The sequence below is a fragment of the Hypanus sabinus genome, chromosome 2 (genome assembly GCF_030144855.1).
Source record: "Hypanus sabinus isolate sHypSab1 chromosome 2, sHypSab1.hap1, whole genome shotgun sequence".
NCBI lineage: Eukaryota > Metazoa > Chordata > Chondrichthyes > Myliobatiformes > Dasyatidae > Hypanus > Hypanus sabinus.
Window position 1 is genome coordinate 157,491,629 of NC_082707.1, and position 19,775 is coordinate 157,511,403.

Genomic DNA, 19,775 nt, shown 5'->3' on the forward strand with positions numbered 1-19,775 from the left:
CCTTGGGTCTGGCATCACCAGGTTCAGGAACAGTTATTACCCTACAACCATTAGGCTCCTGAATCAGGGTGGATAATTTCACACACTTCAATGCTTGAACTAACTCCACAGCCTGTAGACTTCCTTTCAAGGACTCTGCAACTCAAGTTCTCAATATTTATTTACTTTTTAATTTGTTATTTGCACATTGGATGTTTGTTAAGTATAGTATTTCATAAATTCAATTGTATTTCTTTATCTTCCTGTGGATGCTTGCAAGAAAATGAATTTCAGAGTAATACATAGTTACATATATGTACTTTGATAATAAATTTATTTGAACTTCAATGTTTCAAGATTTATTTATTATCAAAGAATGTATGTTATACAGCCTTGAGATTTGCTTGCTCAAAGGTAGCCACAAAGCGAGAAACCTGGAAGAAGCCAATAAATAAAAAAAATTGGGGCAGTCTCATGGTGCCTCAGCACCATGGAGATGATGATACAGGAGAATGAGCAAAATTGAGTCTCATCTCTGATCCCATCACCCTGCCTTTTCAGTCTTTCTGGGTCTACGTTTAAATTGACCCAGCAATGGAACAGCAAAAGGCTCTGCACCCTGGAGAGATGAGTGGACATCGCGAAGAGCAAGTGAAAGTTGCTCTGGCCTCCAATCTGGGCTGATGGCTATATGGTCTAAACAGAAAAGCGTACCTTGCACTCACACTAGGACCCAGCTGCAGCAAAAGGCTCCGGACCTAGACCATGTTGCTCAGCGACTTGCTCCATGCCCAGATTTTCTCTCCAAAACCAAAGCCACTCTCAAGCTCTTCAGATCAGAGTGGCACCCAGAGCAATCTTTCCTTGGACCTGGGCCAATTGAATGAGCCCAGTCCCCGATTTATGCTTTTGATGCCAACCTTGGAGCTCCAACTGCAACAATTTTGCAGCACATCCCCTAAACTTGCCCCATTGTTATTTCCAGCAATAATTTAACACAATTTACCACCAGAAAAGATTTTTTAGTGATGTTTTTAATTGGATTTGTTAACTTTTTGGCTACCAGAATCTTTGGCACACGTTTGGTAGTGCCATCTTAACTGGAACTTTGAAGCAGTTTCTGCCTTTGTGCAGCAAAATAAGGCTAATGTTTGGACATGACCTGGTTAAACATTAAGTATGATACAGAAATGTATCATAATAGCCAAAGGGGGAGAACCTCATATGGTATCCTTGACATTCAGTCATACTATCATTGTAAATCTCCCACAGGCAAGTTTGCAGTAGTTTGGGAAATCAGTGGAATTCACTTGAGTTCATCGTGACTCTGAATCAGAATGTTGTCTCAGCACAAAAATCAGGGCTGATGCTAAAGCAGTAATGTGGGAGTGGGGATACTTTGTGGGGGGGGGGTAATTTTTTGAATGAGATATTAAAATGATTTCCCTTATGTTCCCTCATGCAAATCTAAAGAAAAATAATTATCACACTAAGTGTAGAATATATCAACATGCCAAAAACAGATAATCTGGTCTTTTTGACAAACTGATTGCTGGGCTTTTCAATATTACCTTCATGTTCATTTCAGAGAACTTCATTTGTTTTAAATTATTTTGAGTTGTTCTGAAAGGAGAGGAAATGTGCCAATAGTCTTTCATTGAGAGGAAACCTGTGGATCAGTTGTATAGATACTAATTACAGAAACAAAGCCTGGCATTCATTGATGATTAATTCAACTGGCAACTACAAAGTACTTCCTTTTATTTACAAGGCAGGTAATGGAATTAAAAAAAAATTTGGATGGATGCAGCTTCATGCATGACATCACTATAGTGTGTAATAGATTCACTGTAGCTTCTCATAAACCCACTCCCCACTAGATCAAGGACAGCAGATGAATGGAAATACCACAACCTTTTAGATGCTTTCTTGGGAAAATATTGCTATTCATCATTACTGAGTCAGTATCCAAATGGGCTCCTTGATTGATAGTAGCATAGAATGGACATCAGATGGGCTTGTTTTTCAAGGAAGGTGCTCACCACTAACTTTCTAAGGCCAATCATAGACAGCACTTACTGGCTTAATTCTGACACCCACACATATTCCATGAGTAGAACAAAAATTCTTAGACCAAAAACATTAATACTTGAAAATCTGTGTTATTACATGTGTACAAAGTAATATTTTCTTTTAAATTTAGATCTGGTCCTTTTGAAATCAGTGCTGATCTTGAAGATTCAATGGAATTAGTGGATACAAATATTGCTGCTCAGACTGATGAAAGTGGTGATGAATATATAAGTGATGAAGAAACTGATCTGGGAACAGATTGGGAGACTGTACCTAGTCCTAAATTTTACGATATTCCCTCTCAACCAGTTGAAGTATTGCAAAGTCAAGCCATGCAAGCATCTCAACCTGTCAGCAACAGTAACAGTACTGGTGGTATGATATCGTCTGCAGCAGCTTCTGTTACATCATGGTGGAAGCAGTACTATGGACAACGCTGATTACTTGCTGCACTGGAGTAATAGATTTATGAAAGAAAGAACACATAAAATGTAGTGCCTATAAAATACATAAAACTAGAAAAACTTTATATGGCTCAGAAGCATAATTGGCTGATTAGAACTGGTTAAATTTTGTTTAGGAATAATGGAACTACTTTGAACAAATTTGTGTACAAGTTATAAATGTGCAAAGGAAATGGTAGGGGCACATTTTTATTTCAGAGTACTAGGTAATGATCTTATCAAAATGTGATTTAAATGCCAACTTTATTAATGAAAGACTTTTCAGTGGTTTGCACCAGTGAATGTCAGCTGTTGGAATATTTGCAGAATCCTTAGGTGACACTTGAAAACTAAGGATGGCGCAATTTTAAACCTGTTTGCAATTTACTAAGCTCAAGGAATACACTGTTGAAGAATTTGAAAGGTATTCATCCTTATTAAATGGTACCAGTTCAAATTCTACCATTCTCAGGCTGACTATTCCAAATGACAGCAGTTCTTTTTCCCCCTCTCGTTTTGCCTTGTTATTTTGCAAATTACCTTGTTGGTAACGCTTCTGTCACCCAAACAGTTTATTGCAATTTTTTTTGAAACTCCTCAAGATTCTAAGCACTGATGGAGCTTTTCTAAGAAAAGCACTAGTTTCCACAGAAATCCTGCATTACTGAAGTCTCTTTTCCTTGATGATAATCATTTCAGCATGCTTTCACATCCTGCCACATTCGCAAACTGTGATTTCAATCTTGGGCCTGAACAGCATTTGATAAGAGTTTGAAGTAATTTTTGTTTTTACTCTTCGTAACTATGGATTTACTCGAGTATTTAAATTACCTTCTCAATTTATCCTAGCAGTTTCAAAATTTGTCTATAAATACCTTTCTTATTGTTGCACCCACATTAAAACTGTATAGTTCTGTTTGTGTTGTCTCCTAACTACTAAAATGATCATTACAAATTTCTGTGTTGATTTGCACTTGTAATGTGCTTCACCATCATTTCACCTTCCCTTGTGCAGTAAAAGCAAGGGGGCTAGATGGCCTACTCCTATTTCTTATTCTGTCCTGTGTTTCAATTCCACTTCATTGTACACAATTTCAAAGTTTCATTTCATCAGCAAACTTTTAAAATAAATCCACATCTGGGCCATTAATATATAACTTGAAATATAGTATTGCCTGGATCTATAATTTCAAATACAGTGATGCCAGTACTAAACACAGCAGTTAAGAAATAAATTGCTCACTTGAACCTCATTTCTGTTACTCAGGTCAGTTTTATATTGATGAAGCCCCTCCCCTTTTAATCAATGGACCAGTTTTGCTGATGAATTTTATGTGGTATTTTATCGAATCTCTTTTGGGAAAAAATGTACATCAATGTAATTCACCTCTCCATTACTTAAAAACAATATTCAGTTGCACAAACACAATTTAACTTGAATTTGTCATAAAATCATATTTTTCTAAGTGCCACTATCTTGTACAAGATTAAAATCTTAAAAGTTTTCTCACAACGGAAGGTTGACTGGTATATCCCGTACCCCACATTGAAAAAGATTGTAATATTTGCTTACATTTAGGGAAAATTTGTTGAGTGATCACCATTTTATGCCATGCCAAAGTTAAGCAAATACAATTCTTTTATACAAGCGTTCTTTCAAGACAGGTACTATGTACTCAATGCCAGATCCACTACACATTCTGTCACTATACAACCTGGATTTTGGTACCCAAGATACTCTACCTTATTTTGAGTGACATATAAATTGCTTCTGTAATCCCTTTTATGGTCTAGCTAAGTTTGCTACAAACTTTGTGTTTCTCAAACACTTTGATTTAAGAATGGTTCCGAATGTTGATGAACATGACAAGTTCATGTACTTCCTTTTAGTCTATCTTCAAGTATCAAGGCGTTCCTAGGTTTAGATGCTCCCCCTTTCATTCATGATCATACAGCTCCTCCCCTTACTGATTTACATTTTTACCTGTAAAAATAAATCACATTCACTTAGGTCAAGTCTCTTTTTAATCACTGAAATTAATTGTCTATTTGAAGGGATTTTGCTCAAGTATCAAACCTACACTTTTAGTAATCAACTCCACTGTGGAAATACTAAATAGTTTCTTGAAAAACTGAACTGGTATGCCAAAACAAAATAATTTTAGCACTTTCAGCAGCTAAGGTATATTGATTAAATTAACAGATTAATTCAAGAAATAGAGTTAAGTTTAATTCTTTTAGTATTCAGTTCAATGTAATCTAATGAGGTGAATGGACAATTCTTAAATCACCAAGTGCACAGCTCTTAAGAATTTAAAGCAATTTCAAATCTATTTAACTCCTTCCACTCTTAAAAATAATCCATTACATCACTGGTAAAATAAACACAAAACTATAATAGTTTAAAATTAAATAAAACTGGTTGTTTTAAGTTATTAGAATATTATGAGCTGGATGACTTCTAGTTATCCAGTTAATTAATAATATTCAGTTTAATTTTAGCTAAACTAATAGTAGTAAAATTAGTAAAACACTAGTCATTATTACCACCAATAACAATTATTGTAATAAGTGATCAAAGGAAATTAGCTGCTTTAAAAGTTAACATATGATAGAAATAAATAGAATTTATAATTTAAAAGACCATTCCGAATGAAAGTTTTTAAACAAAAGTAAGTTTTTACCTCATGAAACAGGAAATATTACTTTAACTATTAAGTCAATCTACTGATTGCAATTTACAAAACTACTTAATTTTTTAAAGTAACATTTAGCACTCGGCTCACTGCATTTTCTCTTTCAGCTGGCTTGATGATAGTCGTACATCAAGAACAATTGTGGGTAGAATTGTACTGAAGTCTAACTCCAATACAACTTTACAGTGTCAGGCTCTTTAATGTCTCATTCCTGAATGCAATCATGATTCTTAAACCTACAAAATATACTTTAATATATATTTATCATAAATATGATAGGAAAAGTAGAATTTTATGAAAAGGGAGAAATAATCCAAATATGCCAAAAAAAGATTTGACAACCCTTAGACATCTGTTATGCCATTTTAAACAACACAATGTCAGAGTACAATACTTTTGAAAGAAGCAAACAAGGTTTAAAAAAAGTGTTAAATTTCATTTGAAAACCTAAGATCTGGTATTCTTGCAGAATTTTCAAAATATATGTATCTTTAAAGGATAGGCGCATACATTTCATTTGTTCAATGTGTTAATGGTAGTTCAAAGTGGTCAGTTGCTTATAATAATTGCAGTATAAAAAAGTAACTCAGTTACTGACAAAAGTCCCATCATAAGTGTGCATGAACTATTTTTTTTAAAACAGAAAGCAAAACAGCTCCTGAACCCTGCTCCACCATTTACTATCATAGTAATCTCCGGCCTCAACTCCTTTGTTCCCTATCTCCTGGTATTTTTTTTTGAAGGATTTTAGTCAAGACTTGAGTCGCAAGTGCAGTTGTAGAGTCACTAGTAAATTACAAAGCTAATTGTTATACATAATCAATAAAAAATAGGAGCAGGAATAGGCCATCTGATTCATCAGGCCTGCTCTGCCTTTCACTAAGATCATGGCTGATCTGGCTGTTGACTCAGCTTGTCCTGCCTGCCTTTTCCCCATAACCTTTAATTCCACTGCTATGCAAAAATCTATCCAACAATGGCTTAAATATATTTAATGAACTATACTGCTTCCCTGGGCAAAGAATTCCAGATTCATAACTCTGAGAAAAGCAGGTTTTTCTTCATCCCCCTCTTAAATCAGTTACCTCAAATAGTGAAGTATGTCCCCTAGTTCTTCTCTCACCTAATAATGAAAACTACTGCCACTATCTTATCCCTTACATAATTCTACGTTTCAGCGAGGATTATCCTAGATGACTCAGAACATATGTTAACTCTATGGAATTAACTTGTTGAAACTCTTCTGTACCATCTCCAAAGCCAGAATGTCTTGCCTCAAGTAAGGAGGCCAGAACTGCATGCGGTACTGTAGATGTGGCCTTACCAATACCTTCTATAATTGCAGCATAACTTTCTCATTCAATTCCTCTACAATGAGAGCCTACATTCCATTTGCCTTCATAACCTGTTGCACCTGCAAACCAGTCTGTTGCAACTCATGCACTAGCACTCCTAATTTCCTCTGTATAATTTCCCTCATTCACCATTCAAATAATCTGACCTATTTTTCCTTTCAAAGTGAAACCTCGCCTTTACTAATGTTATATTGGTATACCCTTCCCCACTCACTTGGTCTAACTACATCTCTCTGCAGACTCGCCATATCCTCTGCACAATTTGCTTTTCCACTCAATTTAGTGCCACCAGCAAACTTGGATATGCTAATCTTGGTCTCCTCTTTCAAACTGTTAGCGTATATCATGAACAATGGGCTCAGCACCGACCCGTAGCACCCTGCTCACCAATGTCAACCACAGAAACAGCCCACTCTATGCCCTGTTGGTAAACCAATCCTCTATGTATGCTAATACAGTACCCCTAAATCCATGCAATCTTATGTTATGGATGTCTTTTATGAGGCACCTTACAGAATGGCTTCTGGAAATCTAAGTATACAATATCCACCTTTTCCCCTCTGTCCACTGCATTCATTATATCCTTAAATAACTCCAGTAAGTTTGTCAAATAGGACCTATGCCTGATGGAGTCACTTCCATCTAAAAGTCTCTCTATGTCTTCCTTAATGATAGCTTCAAGCATTTTTCTGATTAGACATTAAGCTAATGGGTCTATACTTACCCACCTGTTACCTACAACATCCTTTTTTAAACAGTGGCGTGACATTCACTGATTTCCATTCTGGAACCTGCCCAGAGTCGAAAGAATTTTGTAAATCATCACAAGCACATCTATGTGAACTTCCACCATTTATTTCACTACCCTGGGATGCACCCATCAGAACCAGGGGGCTTGTAACACAGCAACTGTGAACCCCATTTGCGATCACAGAAGTAACGAATCGCTTACGAAAGCTCAGCCACTTTTCCCTGTTCTCCTTTGCAGCAGAGCCACTCACCGTGCCATGATCCCAGCTACTTTGTCTTCCCCTAATGAGTATTCCCAAAAGTATCCAAACAGGTATTTGATTTGAAGGAGATGACCACAAAGGTGTCCTGCACTGCCTGTTGGTTCCCCATCGTTCTCAAGGTCTTTAAACCAGTGTGCCAATTCACTAAATGTGTTATCTACAGCATTCTTAGTGTTAATACCCATGTGTTTTGTACTGGAATTTAATATGAATATTAAAGACCTAAATGAGACAGTGTATTCAATACAGCATTTGAAACATGTGGAAGGGAAAGGAGTTGTGCTTCTATTTAAGTAGAGTCATAAAAGAAATACAGCACTGAAACAGGCCTTTTGGCCCATCTACATGCCAAAACCACTTTAACTGCTTAATCCCAATGCTATCCATGTATCTATCCAAAATGTTGAAATCAAGCCTGCAGGCATCCACTTATACTGGCAGCTCATTCCACATTCTCATGCCCCTCTGAATGAAGTTTCCCCTCACGTTTCCCTTAAACCTCTCACCTTACATCCTTAAGCCATGACCTCTGGTTTTAGTCCCACTCAACCTCAATGGAAAAAGTCTGCTTTCATTTACCCTATCTATACTTATCACAATGTTGTATACCTCTTATCAAATCTCTCAATTTTCTACATTCTAAAGAATACAGTCCTATTCAATCTTTCCTTATAACTCAGGTCCTCCAGACCCAGCAACCTCCTTATAAATTTTCTCTGCACGCTTTTAAACATGTACCTTTCCTGTAGGTAGGTGACTAAAACTGCACACAATACTCCAAATTGGGCCTCACGAATGCCTTTTACAATTTCAACATAACATCCCAGCTTCTGTACTCAATACATTGACTTATAAAGGCCTAGGTTAATAAACAAAATTTATTGCAGTTTTGGGACAAATAGCGAATCTTGGCTAGCAATTTTATCAACCAACTGGTTACTCAACATTGTTTTCCAGTTTTAGGTAAGTAATGTCAATAATGCTTTTCATTTTAGTTCAAAATTTATGGTTTATGAATTTTTGTAGTTACCATCTCTGCCCATTAGGTGTCACTGCATAGCATTCATTCCTGAATTTTCCACCTGTTGGTAAACAGCTAAATATTCTAATTTAAATGGAGACTACAGTACTGTGCTGCTGTAATCTGAAACAGAAAGAAAACTGATGCTGGATCTTCATCTGAAATGTCATCCATCCTTTTGCCTCTTTAGATGCTGCTTGACCCCTTACATTCTTCCAGTAGTTTACTTTTTTATTCAAATATAAATGTTTTTAAAATTTTATGGAAAAGTTTCAAATAGGTATCAACCTCTGCAAGCAGAACTTCATTCCTCAAAGACTAGGCTCAAACCTTTAGGCCAGACTACCCAACCCAAAAAGCAAAAATACAAGAGATTCTGCAGCAGATGCTGGAAATCGTGTAAAACTCAAACAAAATGCTGTAGGAACTCGGTAAGTCAGGCAGCATCTATGGAGGGGAATAAGTAGTTCAGGTTTGACAGGCAAATAAACAAACTCAATTTTAAGTTGCAAAAACAGTATGAAATCAAACATGCATTAATTTTCAGGAACTTCACACAGGTAAACTATTCAATTTAACACAAACTATATTACCACCTGTACGTGCACATTGTGTCAGAATTACTACTGCCAACATCGATTAATTCACCATAGGCTGGAATACACAAAGCCACTAATGTTGCCATCATCCAAGAAGAATTCACGGTCCAAAGCATGGATAGTATATGCATTCTACCCATTTCATTTGTCTTAAATTGCACCAAAATGCAAGTTGAACACATATATCTGCACATTAAACACACACATGGCAACAATGAGGGGTATGACAGAAGTAAACAAATGTAAAGGAATAACTAATAACACATAAACACAGCAGCTTAAAATGATGTCCAAAGCTCTAATTTTGGAACAAAATTCTTAAGGATTGTGTATTAATGCAATTGCAAAACACTGTAGCTAAAAAGTGAGAATTAATTTCAATGGTTAATTTACTGATTAATTTGTAATCAACCAAAAATCTAGTTTTATTAACAAATGGATTATCTGGAGTCTGAAATGGCTTCCAACATAATATATATTTTTTAAAGTTCTAATGCAGAAAATGAGATATAATGAATTTCAAAATTCGGTACCAAACATTTACAACCAGTACATTTTCTATTAATGTTCCATTTTATTAATTTTACAACATTTTTAAGCTTATAGAAAATTGCAAGTAATGTACAAGATACACAGAAACAGTAGCTTGATAATTGTGCTCCCTTGTAAATGGAGATTCAGAGCAAGCAGCAAGTTTAGTGGAAATAAAATATATTCTAAAGCAAAGCTATATGCAGTGTTACAGGTTATGCAGAATTAAGTAGGCAACAGATGAACATTTTAGGCACTATATGAATGAGTGCAGTGAGAATAAAAGAAAAACAAAGATGCAATACATTTACAAGAAATGAAATTTAAAGGGGAATACTTAGACAATATCAATGCAAAAATAAAAATCCTAGTCCCAATAACATAATTGTACAAATATGTAAATGTGTACTCCAAGCTTGCAAAGGCAGTATTAAAAGCACTTTAAACATTTATATTACAAAATTAATATCTCTACAGCATTCTTACATTCGGTCTTGGGATTATCCACAAGTAAAAAAAAAATCAAACTATAGAACGGGAGGAGAAGCATAGTCCAAACAGGAGTATCCATGAAGAAAGGAATAAAGTATTCATTTTCAGAACTCCATTTTCCTTCCTTCTGCTGAGCATGGCCTGGTGAATATTTACAGTTTTAGCCTTTAACTTCAACTGTTTCAGAAATTTGGGAATTTTTATTAATGCAACAAGTATAATTCTATGAAAATAAAATTCCATTTATATAAAGACTTAAGAAAAATAAATAGTTATTCATACCAGGACTTGGATTGAGTCTTATTTTCATCAAGTTCTCTTCCCTTTCAAGGGAAACACTGGAGATCAGATATTAAATCACAAATATACGTAAAAAAAGGTTTTGACACATTATTTTAACCACTAAATCAATGAGAGGATTTACTTTGCTTTTACATTTGAGATAAGCAAAGATAAACAATAAAAATAAAACTAATCTTTTTAAAGTCAAGTTGGAACAGGACTTTTGACTGGAACTCAAAACAAAAACAGATTCAAGTTTTAAATTCGGTGCTAAAGCTCAAGTATTAATATTAAAACCTGGTAATTTATTACGTGTTTGGATTTAAACACGGCCTATTCTTGATATATATAGGATGAGAACCCAATTTCCTTCCCTTCCACAGCACTTTATATACCTAGGCATACATTGAGTTAGATTTGTTGTGTGGAAAGCTTTGTTTAAAATATTTATTTCTTGTCAGCAAACAAGATTTCAATTATGATTGAGTTATATCAATTGGACCAAAGAATTGTTTGCCATGGCACAATGAATTTTATTTTTGATGTACAGTTGAGTTATATGCTTTAACACAAAATTGATAAATCCTATTAAAACATCCACTAAAATGATCACTATACAATAGTTCATATAACTCCATATATATCACCAAACCTTTAAGAGCAGTAAACCCCTCCCCCAAAGATCTGAGACTCATTAAACCAAAGTAAGCATTGCTATACACTGACAGTGGCAATTCAAGTAATGCAATTAATTTTCAACCAGTTTTCATTTTGCATAACCTGTAATTCTGCAGTGCTGCTATTTTTTTTGTACTTGCTCTAACATTGTTTAGCAACACTTGCTCATCATAATTCTCAGATCTTAAGTGGCCAATCTTGTTTATATTTATTCATTTCCATGCCAATATTTTTGCACTTAAATGTAATTTTAGGTAGAATATACAATCTATTCAAAAGAAAGACCATTTCTTAAAACAGACTAACTGCAACACTGCTGCATTGTAGTGGTTTGTTGCTGTGCCAGCTACATTAACAGTACAATATTATCGTAAATCAAACACATGATAGAGCAAATACTGCAGTTCTCACAGCTACTGGCTGCTGCAGTTTGGTTCATGCAGATTCACATAAGCTAATATGTTCATACTGTACAATGTAAACAGTGCAGAACCAATAAAATATTCCAATTTCTACAGGAAGCAAACAATTCAATAACAACATTTTATATCCCCAGTCATACTGAACCAAATTCACTTTTTTTTTTTAAAATGTCATATTCCTTCTCCATTCTTTACCTTTTCACATATTTGTTGCACATGATTATGAGACTGCACCCAGTTATTATCATGAAGCCCAATTTTACAGCCTAGTGAATCTTTTTCTGTCTGCCAACAACACATCCAGTAGGAACGCCCATAGGGTGGAACTTTATAATAAGGTTTTGAATGCCACCGACATGCTGACACATCCCCTTTTGTATAATGCTTTTTACATTGCTTGCATGGATCATCTCTGTATCGTGGGTCACAGACCCAACGTGAATCTGTTGCTCTAATGTCATAGTTTTCTATAATAAACTTAAAATAATGGCACGTGCATTTGAGAGCTGCCAGGGATTTAGTAGGAAGGAACATGAAAATCTTCACCATGATGTGGTGTGGTAAAAAGGCCATGTATTGCCGAGGCTCAAGAAGCTGTTGAATTTTGAAGCGAGTTTCTAAGAACTCGTGAGATACTTGCCTTCTTAGAGGAAAGGGCTCAGTTAATGAAGGGCACATAGTTCCAAAAGGTGTGCAAGAACTGCTCTGATTTGCTTCTGAACAACTTCTGTTCAATGTTCTGTTTTCAGCAATCAGAAAGTCATCCCTGCAACGTGCAATATCCAAGATTTCCTCAGTAGTATTTTCAATTGAATCCAAGTTTTCCAAGTGGGACTGTTCAAGTGAGAAAAATAGTTTTCCAGGAAGGGGTTCCTCAGACTTTAGTTTAGTCACTGACGTACATTCTGTTGCTTCCTTGACCCTCATAACCATATTCCTATCCACCACACAAGACTCTAACTCATTGACAATAAAGTTATTTGCATATTCACCCATACCACTCTCCGGTAAAGTAAAGTTTGATACAAACTTATTGTCCATTTCCCAACACAGTGATGGGGTATTACAGGACTCCACTGATGTCTCAACATCACTATTAAAATGTTCTCTTGTACTGTTTGGCAATGATGTTGTTTCCTTGTGGGTTAATGAAGTCTCTTTAGAAGAGAGATTCAATACCACACCAGAAAAGTTAATAGCTAGAGATGGAGCATTAACCTGTGGTTCAGTGCATGGTTTAGTATAGCTTGTGCTTATGTGACTACATTGTTCTTTGCTTTGCCCAATGTTATCAACTGCTCTGGGTGCACCAGCTGAGTTTCGAATTATGCCTGTACTCTTGGCACTTTCTTCTGAAAGGTGAGGATTAGTCAACAAAACTCTCCCAACCCCTCTTCGAAAGCTATTATTCCTAGCTTCTCCATTTCTGTTGTGTTGATTTTTTAAGCACTCAGATTCAAGTTTAGCTATTACTTCTATAACTCGAACATATTCACCCTGTAGTTTTTTATTTTCAGTGGACTTTTTGTGACTTACATCAGATTCAGATCCTGTGTGCGAAATGGCTTCTACTAATGGGGACCCTCCCTTTGAATGCACAATATTCGGCAAGTGAGCATTGGCATTTGTAAATGGTTTGCTGCAGTCAGGGAGAAGGGAATTTGCCCTTTGTTCTAGAAGAGCCACCATTTCTGCTACAGAAAGAGAGCTGCTATGGTAATGTCCATCAGCATTTTGTTTATCAATGTTTACAAATGAATTCTCATCATAGTTACTAATTGTTTGTGGGTCAGCACACAAATATCGTCTATCAACATCCTTTACACTATCTTTTCTCAATGGTTGAATTTTTATTTTCTCTCGATCAATAGATTTCCTTCTGCGTTTAGCAGTTGTGACCTCAGCATCCCAACTGCTTTTCAGTTTCATGGAATTTGTCCTGTTATTGCACTGATGTGCTGCAAAGAAGGCAATTTTCTCCTTTGTGTTACCAGGTTTTATGACTGCCCAAATATCCAATTGTGCCTCCCCTTCTTCCTGATGAATTGAAGGAGGCAGAATGTTTTCAGACATGGGTTTCTTTCTTCCCTTAAAGCTAACATTATCAGCTAGATTCCTCATATTGCACATTTTACTTTGAGAAATGAAATTAAAAGGTCTTGGACACCACAAGCTGATATGAGATGCCAAAGCAATGGATTTACAGTATATTGGTTTGTTGTAGGTGGATTGGCATCTTTCAACCCCTACAGATGTATGGTGGTTTGAATGGAGCTCTCTGAGTGCCTCTTGGCTTGATTCAAGCGATGCATCTTTCTTTTGTAGCTTTGGGTACGGCTTAAGATGCATGGCTGCAAACCTACAGATAAAGAGAGAAATAATCATAACACAACCATTTAGAAACATTAAAAAAACAGAGGCAGAAATTGCAATATTTCATATACTGTGAATGATACCCAGAAATATTTAGTCTTGATATCATAGTAAGAACAGCGAACTACTCTATGGTTCGAGTTCTGGAGGCCTCAACTTATGGACCAAACATGGAGAGGATGTTTCCTTTCGTGGGGGTGTCCAGGACCAGAGGGCATAGCCTCACAATAGAAGTACGTCTCTTTAGAACAGAGATGAGGAGGAATTTCTTCAGCCTGTAAGTGGTGAATCTATGTAATTCTTTGCCACAGATGGCTGTGAAGGACAAGCCATTGGATATATTTATAGCAGAGCTTAACAGGTTCTTAATTAGTAAGAAGACCAGGAGAATGGGGCTGAGAGGTTTGATCAATCAGCCATGATGGAACGGCAGATCAGATTCTATGGGTCGAATAGCCCATTTAATCTCCTATGTCTTATGGAGTTTATGAATGAACAAAATTGTTGGCAAGCCAGATTAATGAGTATCATTACATTCTTATACCCAAGTCAAAGCAGGTTTTTGCCTTCATTGGCTTAAAACAAATGCATTATCCAGATGACACAAGAAAGAGTACTCAGGATTGAAGTTAGAGGAAAGTTAACTCCCTGTCAAAAAAAAAGAGAAATAAATATGTGTGCTAATAATAAACAGCATTACAGAGATTTAACTACATAATGAAACTAGGAAAAAATTCTTAGGACTGGCATGCACTGCAAGGCATTTCAAGGTGTTACCCAGTTGGTATTGGGAACAGCTAAATTGTAACGCACTTGGGTTCATGTAAAAGGAATGAATAAGTTCTTTAAATTGGCAGCATAGTGGTGGTGCATTTAGTGGTGCTGCTTCACAGCTCTAGTAACTCAAGTTTGATCCTGACATTTGATGCTCTTAGTTCAAAATTCTCATTTCTCTCCATGACAATGCAACTTTCTAGAACTGAACTGTATGGAGGTAAACAGAAATCAAGTTCAGTTGTTCAGGCTGTTATAAAATTAACATTGCAGGAATTTAACTTAATTTATTTCTGCATCATACTGTAATGTTAAATAAAAATAAGTGAGAAAAACACCACAGTAACTGCAAGATACCTAACAACTATCATTTCACATCATTTTTCCCGACTGTCCTAGGACCCAATCTTTTTTTGATGAAGCAGTGATTCACTTGCACTTCTCCAATTTAGGGTACTGCATTCAGTGTTCAGTACACAGTCTTCTCTACAATGAGGAAATAAAAAGTAGTGATCACTTGGCAGGGCATATGTGCTCAATCCTCAACAGTTTCCACTGAGCTAACAGATCTCTAATTCATCCCACTGTTAACTATCTGTAATATCCAGCACTGCTGAAGTCTACTGGAAGCTTCAGGAACAACACCTCATTTTCTATCAGGGCACATTGCAGGCTTCTAGTGGCAATACTGCACTCTCCACCTTTGTTTCTCTATCAGAGCCAGCCCTTTCCATCCATTTGTGATGCTAAGTTTTATTGCTTTTCTCTTTCTATTAATACAGACTAACTGCTGGGTATTCCTACAGCCTTGCTGTTGGTGAAAACAGACTGACAAAAAGAAGTTCTTTGTTCTATCCATCCTTCTCACCTTCTAATTTTAAATGTACACTATCATCTTTTTCATTTCTGATGCAGGTTCTTCTAACTGAATTGTTAATTTTATTTCTCTTTCCACAACTAAAATGTGTTTCTGGAATATTGTTTTTATTATGAGATGTCACCTTGGAAACAGTAACCAGAACATAGTGGCTGCTTGATGCCAACCAAAGTGAATAATCAGAATCAGGTTTATTATTACTGATTACAGGTTTATTGATGTGAAATTTGTTAACAGCAGCAGTTCAATGCAATACATAATATAGAAGAAAAAAAATGAAATAAAAATTTGTAGAAGATAGTTTGAAAGAAAATACAGTAGGTTCCAGTTAATTGGGACCCATCAGGACAAGTGCATTTTGGCCCAATTAAACAGCTGTCCCAATTAGCCAAAGTTTCATGGAAATAGTTAAAAAGGTATGAAAAAAAGACAAACTATCGTTTACACAAGGAAATCTGCAGATGCTGGGAATTCAAGCAACACACACAAAATGCTGGTGGAACGCAGCAGGCCAGGCAGCATCTATAGGAAGAAGTATGGTCGACGTTTCGGGCCGAGACCCTTCACCAGGACTAACTGAAAGAAGAGATAGTAAGAGATTTGAAAGGGGGAGGGGGAGATCTGAAATGATAGGAGGAGGAGGGATGAAGCTAAGAGCTGGGAAGTTGATTGGCAAAAGGGACACATAGCTGGAGAAGGGAGAAGATCATGGGACGGGTGGCTTAGGGAGAAAGGGGGAGGGGAGCACCAGAGGGAGATGGAGAACAGGTGATTGTGAGAAGGACAAAGAGAGAAAAGAAAAAAGGGGAGGGGAGAGATAAATAAATAAGGGATGGGGTAAGAAGGGGAGGTGGGCATTAATCAATGTTCATGCCATCATTGATAACTGAATAACAAATTAGGTTTTAAAATGAAATACAGAATAAATTAAAATTAAAACACTAGCAACAATTCTACAATTTTATAAAACTATGTATTAGTTCCTAATTGTTATCAACAAATGCATTCTTCAATCTTCATTTTCATTGTAACATTCAAAATGATTGTTGATACATTTTGCTAATTCCTAACCTGTTGGAAGTAGTGAAATTGTTTTATTTTAACTCCTGGCTATTTCTGGCATCTCCAAGCCTGAATGTTTGGAACCGCAGGGGGCAAAACAGTTCCAAATTCTCTCACTGCTTATTTCGCGCCAACTATCAGTGATAAAAATCAATGCTTTCTGAACAGAAGTACACACAACCGACACCATTTAAGAACTATTCACTCCAAGTGTAGTGTAGTGCCTGATGGCCACACAAGTACATGTGACTGATGCTCGTTGAAAACTGTTTGGCAACAGTCACCTGTGCCAAATAAGCAGCATGGTGTCCCAAATAAACAAAAGGAATCCCAGCTATTTTCTTGATTAGGTTTTGTTCTTTAAGAGTTGTCTAAAATAGACAGCTGCCCTGATTAATTGATGGCCCAATTAAGCAGAATCCACTGATTTATAAAGGCAAAAATATAGACTTGATATTATTTAAGAGAGAAGATTAGAGAGTATCTTCCTGTTAATACATGCTGGTATGTGATATAAAAAAGAAACCTGAGATGGTATATACTAGATTTAAAGTATGTGATGAACAGGAGTAAAAAAAAATGTTTCCCTCAAGTACAAAACCAAATTACAAAAGAATCACAAGCCAAAATACATGAGAATTGGATTTTTTTTTGAGTACAAAACAATAGAAAAATCAATATAAACTACAGGCGATAGAAAAAGTAAGCTAAAGCATGTTCTTTAAGTATTAAGTAGATATGGCAGTACCTATTAAGATTGTGAATTAAATACTATAATTAACATTTCCATGCAAAATTATGTTCTAAAACCAAAAGAGAGAGGGAGGAAAAGTTGAGGAAAAGGAAAATACAAAAATTGCAAATGGTTAAAGTCTGAAGAAATAGGATTCAATACACTGGAAGTTAATTTTCAGTCCATAGTGGTTATTTAATAGTAATTAGTAATAATGTATACTTATTATCCTCTCAAATTAAGAAACCTAACCCTTCTTTTAGGCAATTTTTACCGTAATTATTGTATCACCATGAGGTTCTTGTGTAAGTGATTAGGAAATGTCACAATTTCTGAAGTACAAATTGTTTCCAGTTTATTTCATTACCACAGTGTGAGTTTTTCCATTGTGATTTCTACAAAATGAAGCAACTACTTAATAGTGTATAATAGAAGGGAAGACTTCTTTTCAACAGGTGTATGCTACCACCCAGAGATATCTTGTCAATCCCACTATCCTGAACTACATTCCCGCTTGATTGCTTTCAATTCCTTCTTGATATTTTTGCCTCACTAGGAGTAAGTTACAGAGCCAATTAACCTATCAGCAGTTCTTAGGCATTCTGGAGGAAAGCAGAGTACCTAAGGGAAGAGCAAACTATAACTGCAAGTACTGGAGGTCAGGAGCAAACAGTGATCATTGGATCTATGAGCCAACAGTGCCACCCTGCTACACTTCAGGAATTTAGAAAAGGTTTAATATTAATGTCATAAATGCAACTTGCCAAGCTTTGAGGAAAATCAGATTCAACTGATAAAATTTGCAATTAATAGTTAAACAAAGCCAAAGCTCAGAGGCCAGTAGAACACTCATAGATACAACCTAGTCATCAGTGTTCTTTCAGATATTTCTCACTCCCAGGAATAATGATCTCGTTGATTATTTTCACATTGTACTAACAAGGCACACCATAGTTGGAATACTTCCAAAATACACAGAAAACTATCTTAAAGAGAGCAAATAATATAAAGATATAGACAAGCATTGAACAATGTAACCTGCAAGTTCATCATTGAACAGTGCTGGGCTAAATATTGTTTATAATGTACTTAATATGTTGGAGTGGGAATTGAAACCAATTATTCGAAGTTTGTAGATAATACCAAACTGAGAAACTAAGCAATCAGAAACAGGCCAATTAAATGCAGAACTACTAAGTTTGAAAATATATCTTTTTATGCTACCCACCATAAATCATATCACATCCTTGTGCCTCATTTGGAGTCCGAAGTACACCAAAGCGAACTTGCTCAAGGGAACAAAAGTCTGTGTAAATTGATGTAAGAGGATTCAATTCAATTTTAACTGTCATTCAACCATACATGAATACAACTAAACGATGAATTGAATAAGCAATCAATAACTCATTCTTACCCGAGGTAATTCCAAAGTAAGGCATACAGTCACTTCCTTCATCATTTTCTTATCATGAACTCTGAAAATCTGACATGGCTTCTTACCACACGATATTATCACATTTACTTCAGAAAAAAAAACTGAAAGAGAGGAAATAATGTTACTTTACACAGAGAAGTACAAAAACTAAATAATTTTATTGTACACAAATGCCAGTCAAATCACACTTCTATTATTGACTTCAAATAATAAACAGATACTAAAAATCATTAATTAAACTTGTTTTTGGACAAGGAAATAAAATTCCAAATTTTCTGATAAATATGCACCTTTGCAATTATCTTTGCAAAGGACTGGATTTAGTTTAGAACTACAAAATCATCTAATGAAAATACATAGTAGTACATTATTAAAAGGTTAGAAACTATATAATCCAAATTAACATAGAAAGAATTAGACAAGTATAAAGTAACCCACTTGTCATAATTGTCTGTTCTGACTTAAATATGCACATAGCACAAGAACGGTCATGGAACAAATCATAAGCTAAAATGAGAAAGATTCCAATGTTGAAATTAATGCTGAGCTTCAGAGCAAAGGAATTTTACAAGATATTCCAGAGATCAAGTTCTGACTTAGCATTTGTCGCAAATTCTGTCCAAGAATCCATATCTGATTATCTGTTATCAAGTACAATACCACTTCTGCAGTAGAGTACTAATCAACTTATAGCAATGCAAAAAAAATGTAGAGCTCATCTTAAAAAGTTATTTTCCTACAAACGTGGGCAAGATTGGCAGGCACATCCTTAAAAATATCCAACAGGACACCATGCTATATGGCTCATCAAATACCTGATGGTTATATTTTATTACTCCTGAACAAAAAGGTTACATTTCCTTTGGGTGGGCTGTTAGTTATCATAAGCAATTGACTGATAAGACCAAACCTACTAAGTACTATCTGATGGCTTAGT

The 19,775-nt window shown here is 35.7% G+C and overlaps 2 protein-coding genes across 3 annotated transcripts in view; one reads left to right on the plus strand and one right to left on the minus strand.

Annotated features, from left to right (window-relative positions):
* Positions 1-3,413, plus strand: part of atg14 (autophagy related 14) — a 50,058-nt gene extending 46,645 nt beyond the window's left edge. The window contains exon 10 of the mRNA XM_059957541.1: positions 2,183-3,413. Within this exon, the coding sequence (XP_059813524.1) occupies positions 2,183-2,492 (310 nt within the window). The 3' untranslated portion in view covers positions 2,493-3,413. The remainder of the gene's footprint in view (positions 1-2,182) is intronic.
* Positions 3,414-9,636: 6,223 nt separating this feature from the next.
* Positions 9,637-19,775, minus strand: part of LOC132385440 (F-box only protein 34-like) — a 43,926-nt gene continuing 33,787 nt past the window's right edge. The window contains exons 3-5 of one of the 2 annotated variants that reach the window (XM_059957516.1): positions 18,818-18,939; positions 18,632-18,709; positions 9,637-13,943 (exon numbers count right to left, since the gene is read on the minus strand). In XM_059957516.1, the coding sequence (XP_059813499.1) occupies positions 11,756-13,933 (2,178 nt within the window). In that variant the 5' untranslated portion in view covers positions 13,934-13,943; positions 18,632-18,709; positions 18,818-18,939 and the 3' untranslated portion in view covers positions 9,637-11,755. The remainder of the gene's footprint in view (positions 13,944-18,631; positions 18,710-18,817; positions 18,940-19,775) is intronic. The other variant, XM_059957524.1, reaches the window with a different exon arrangement.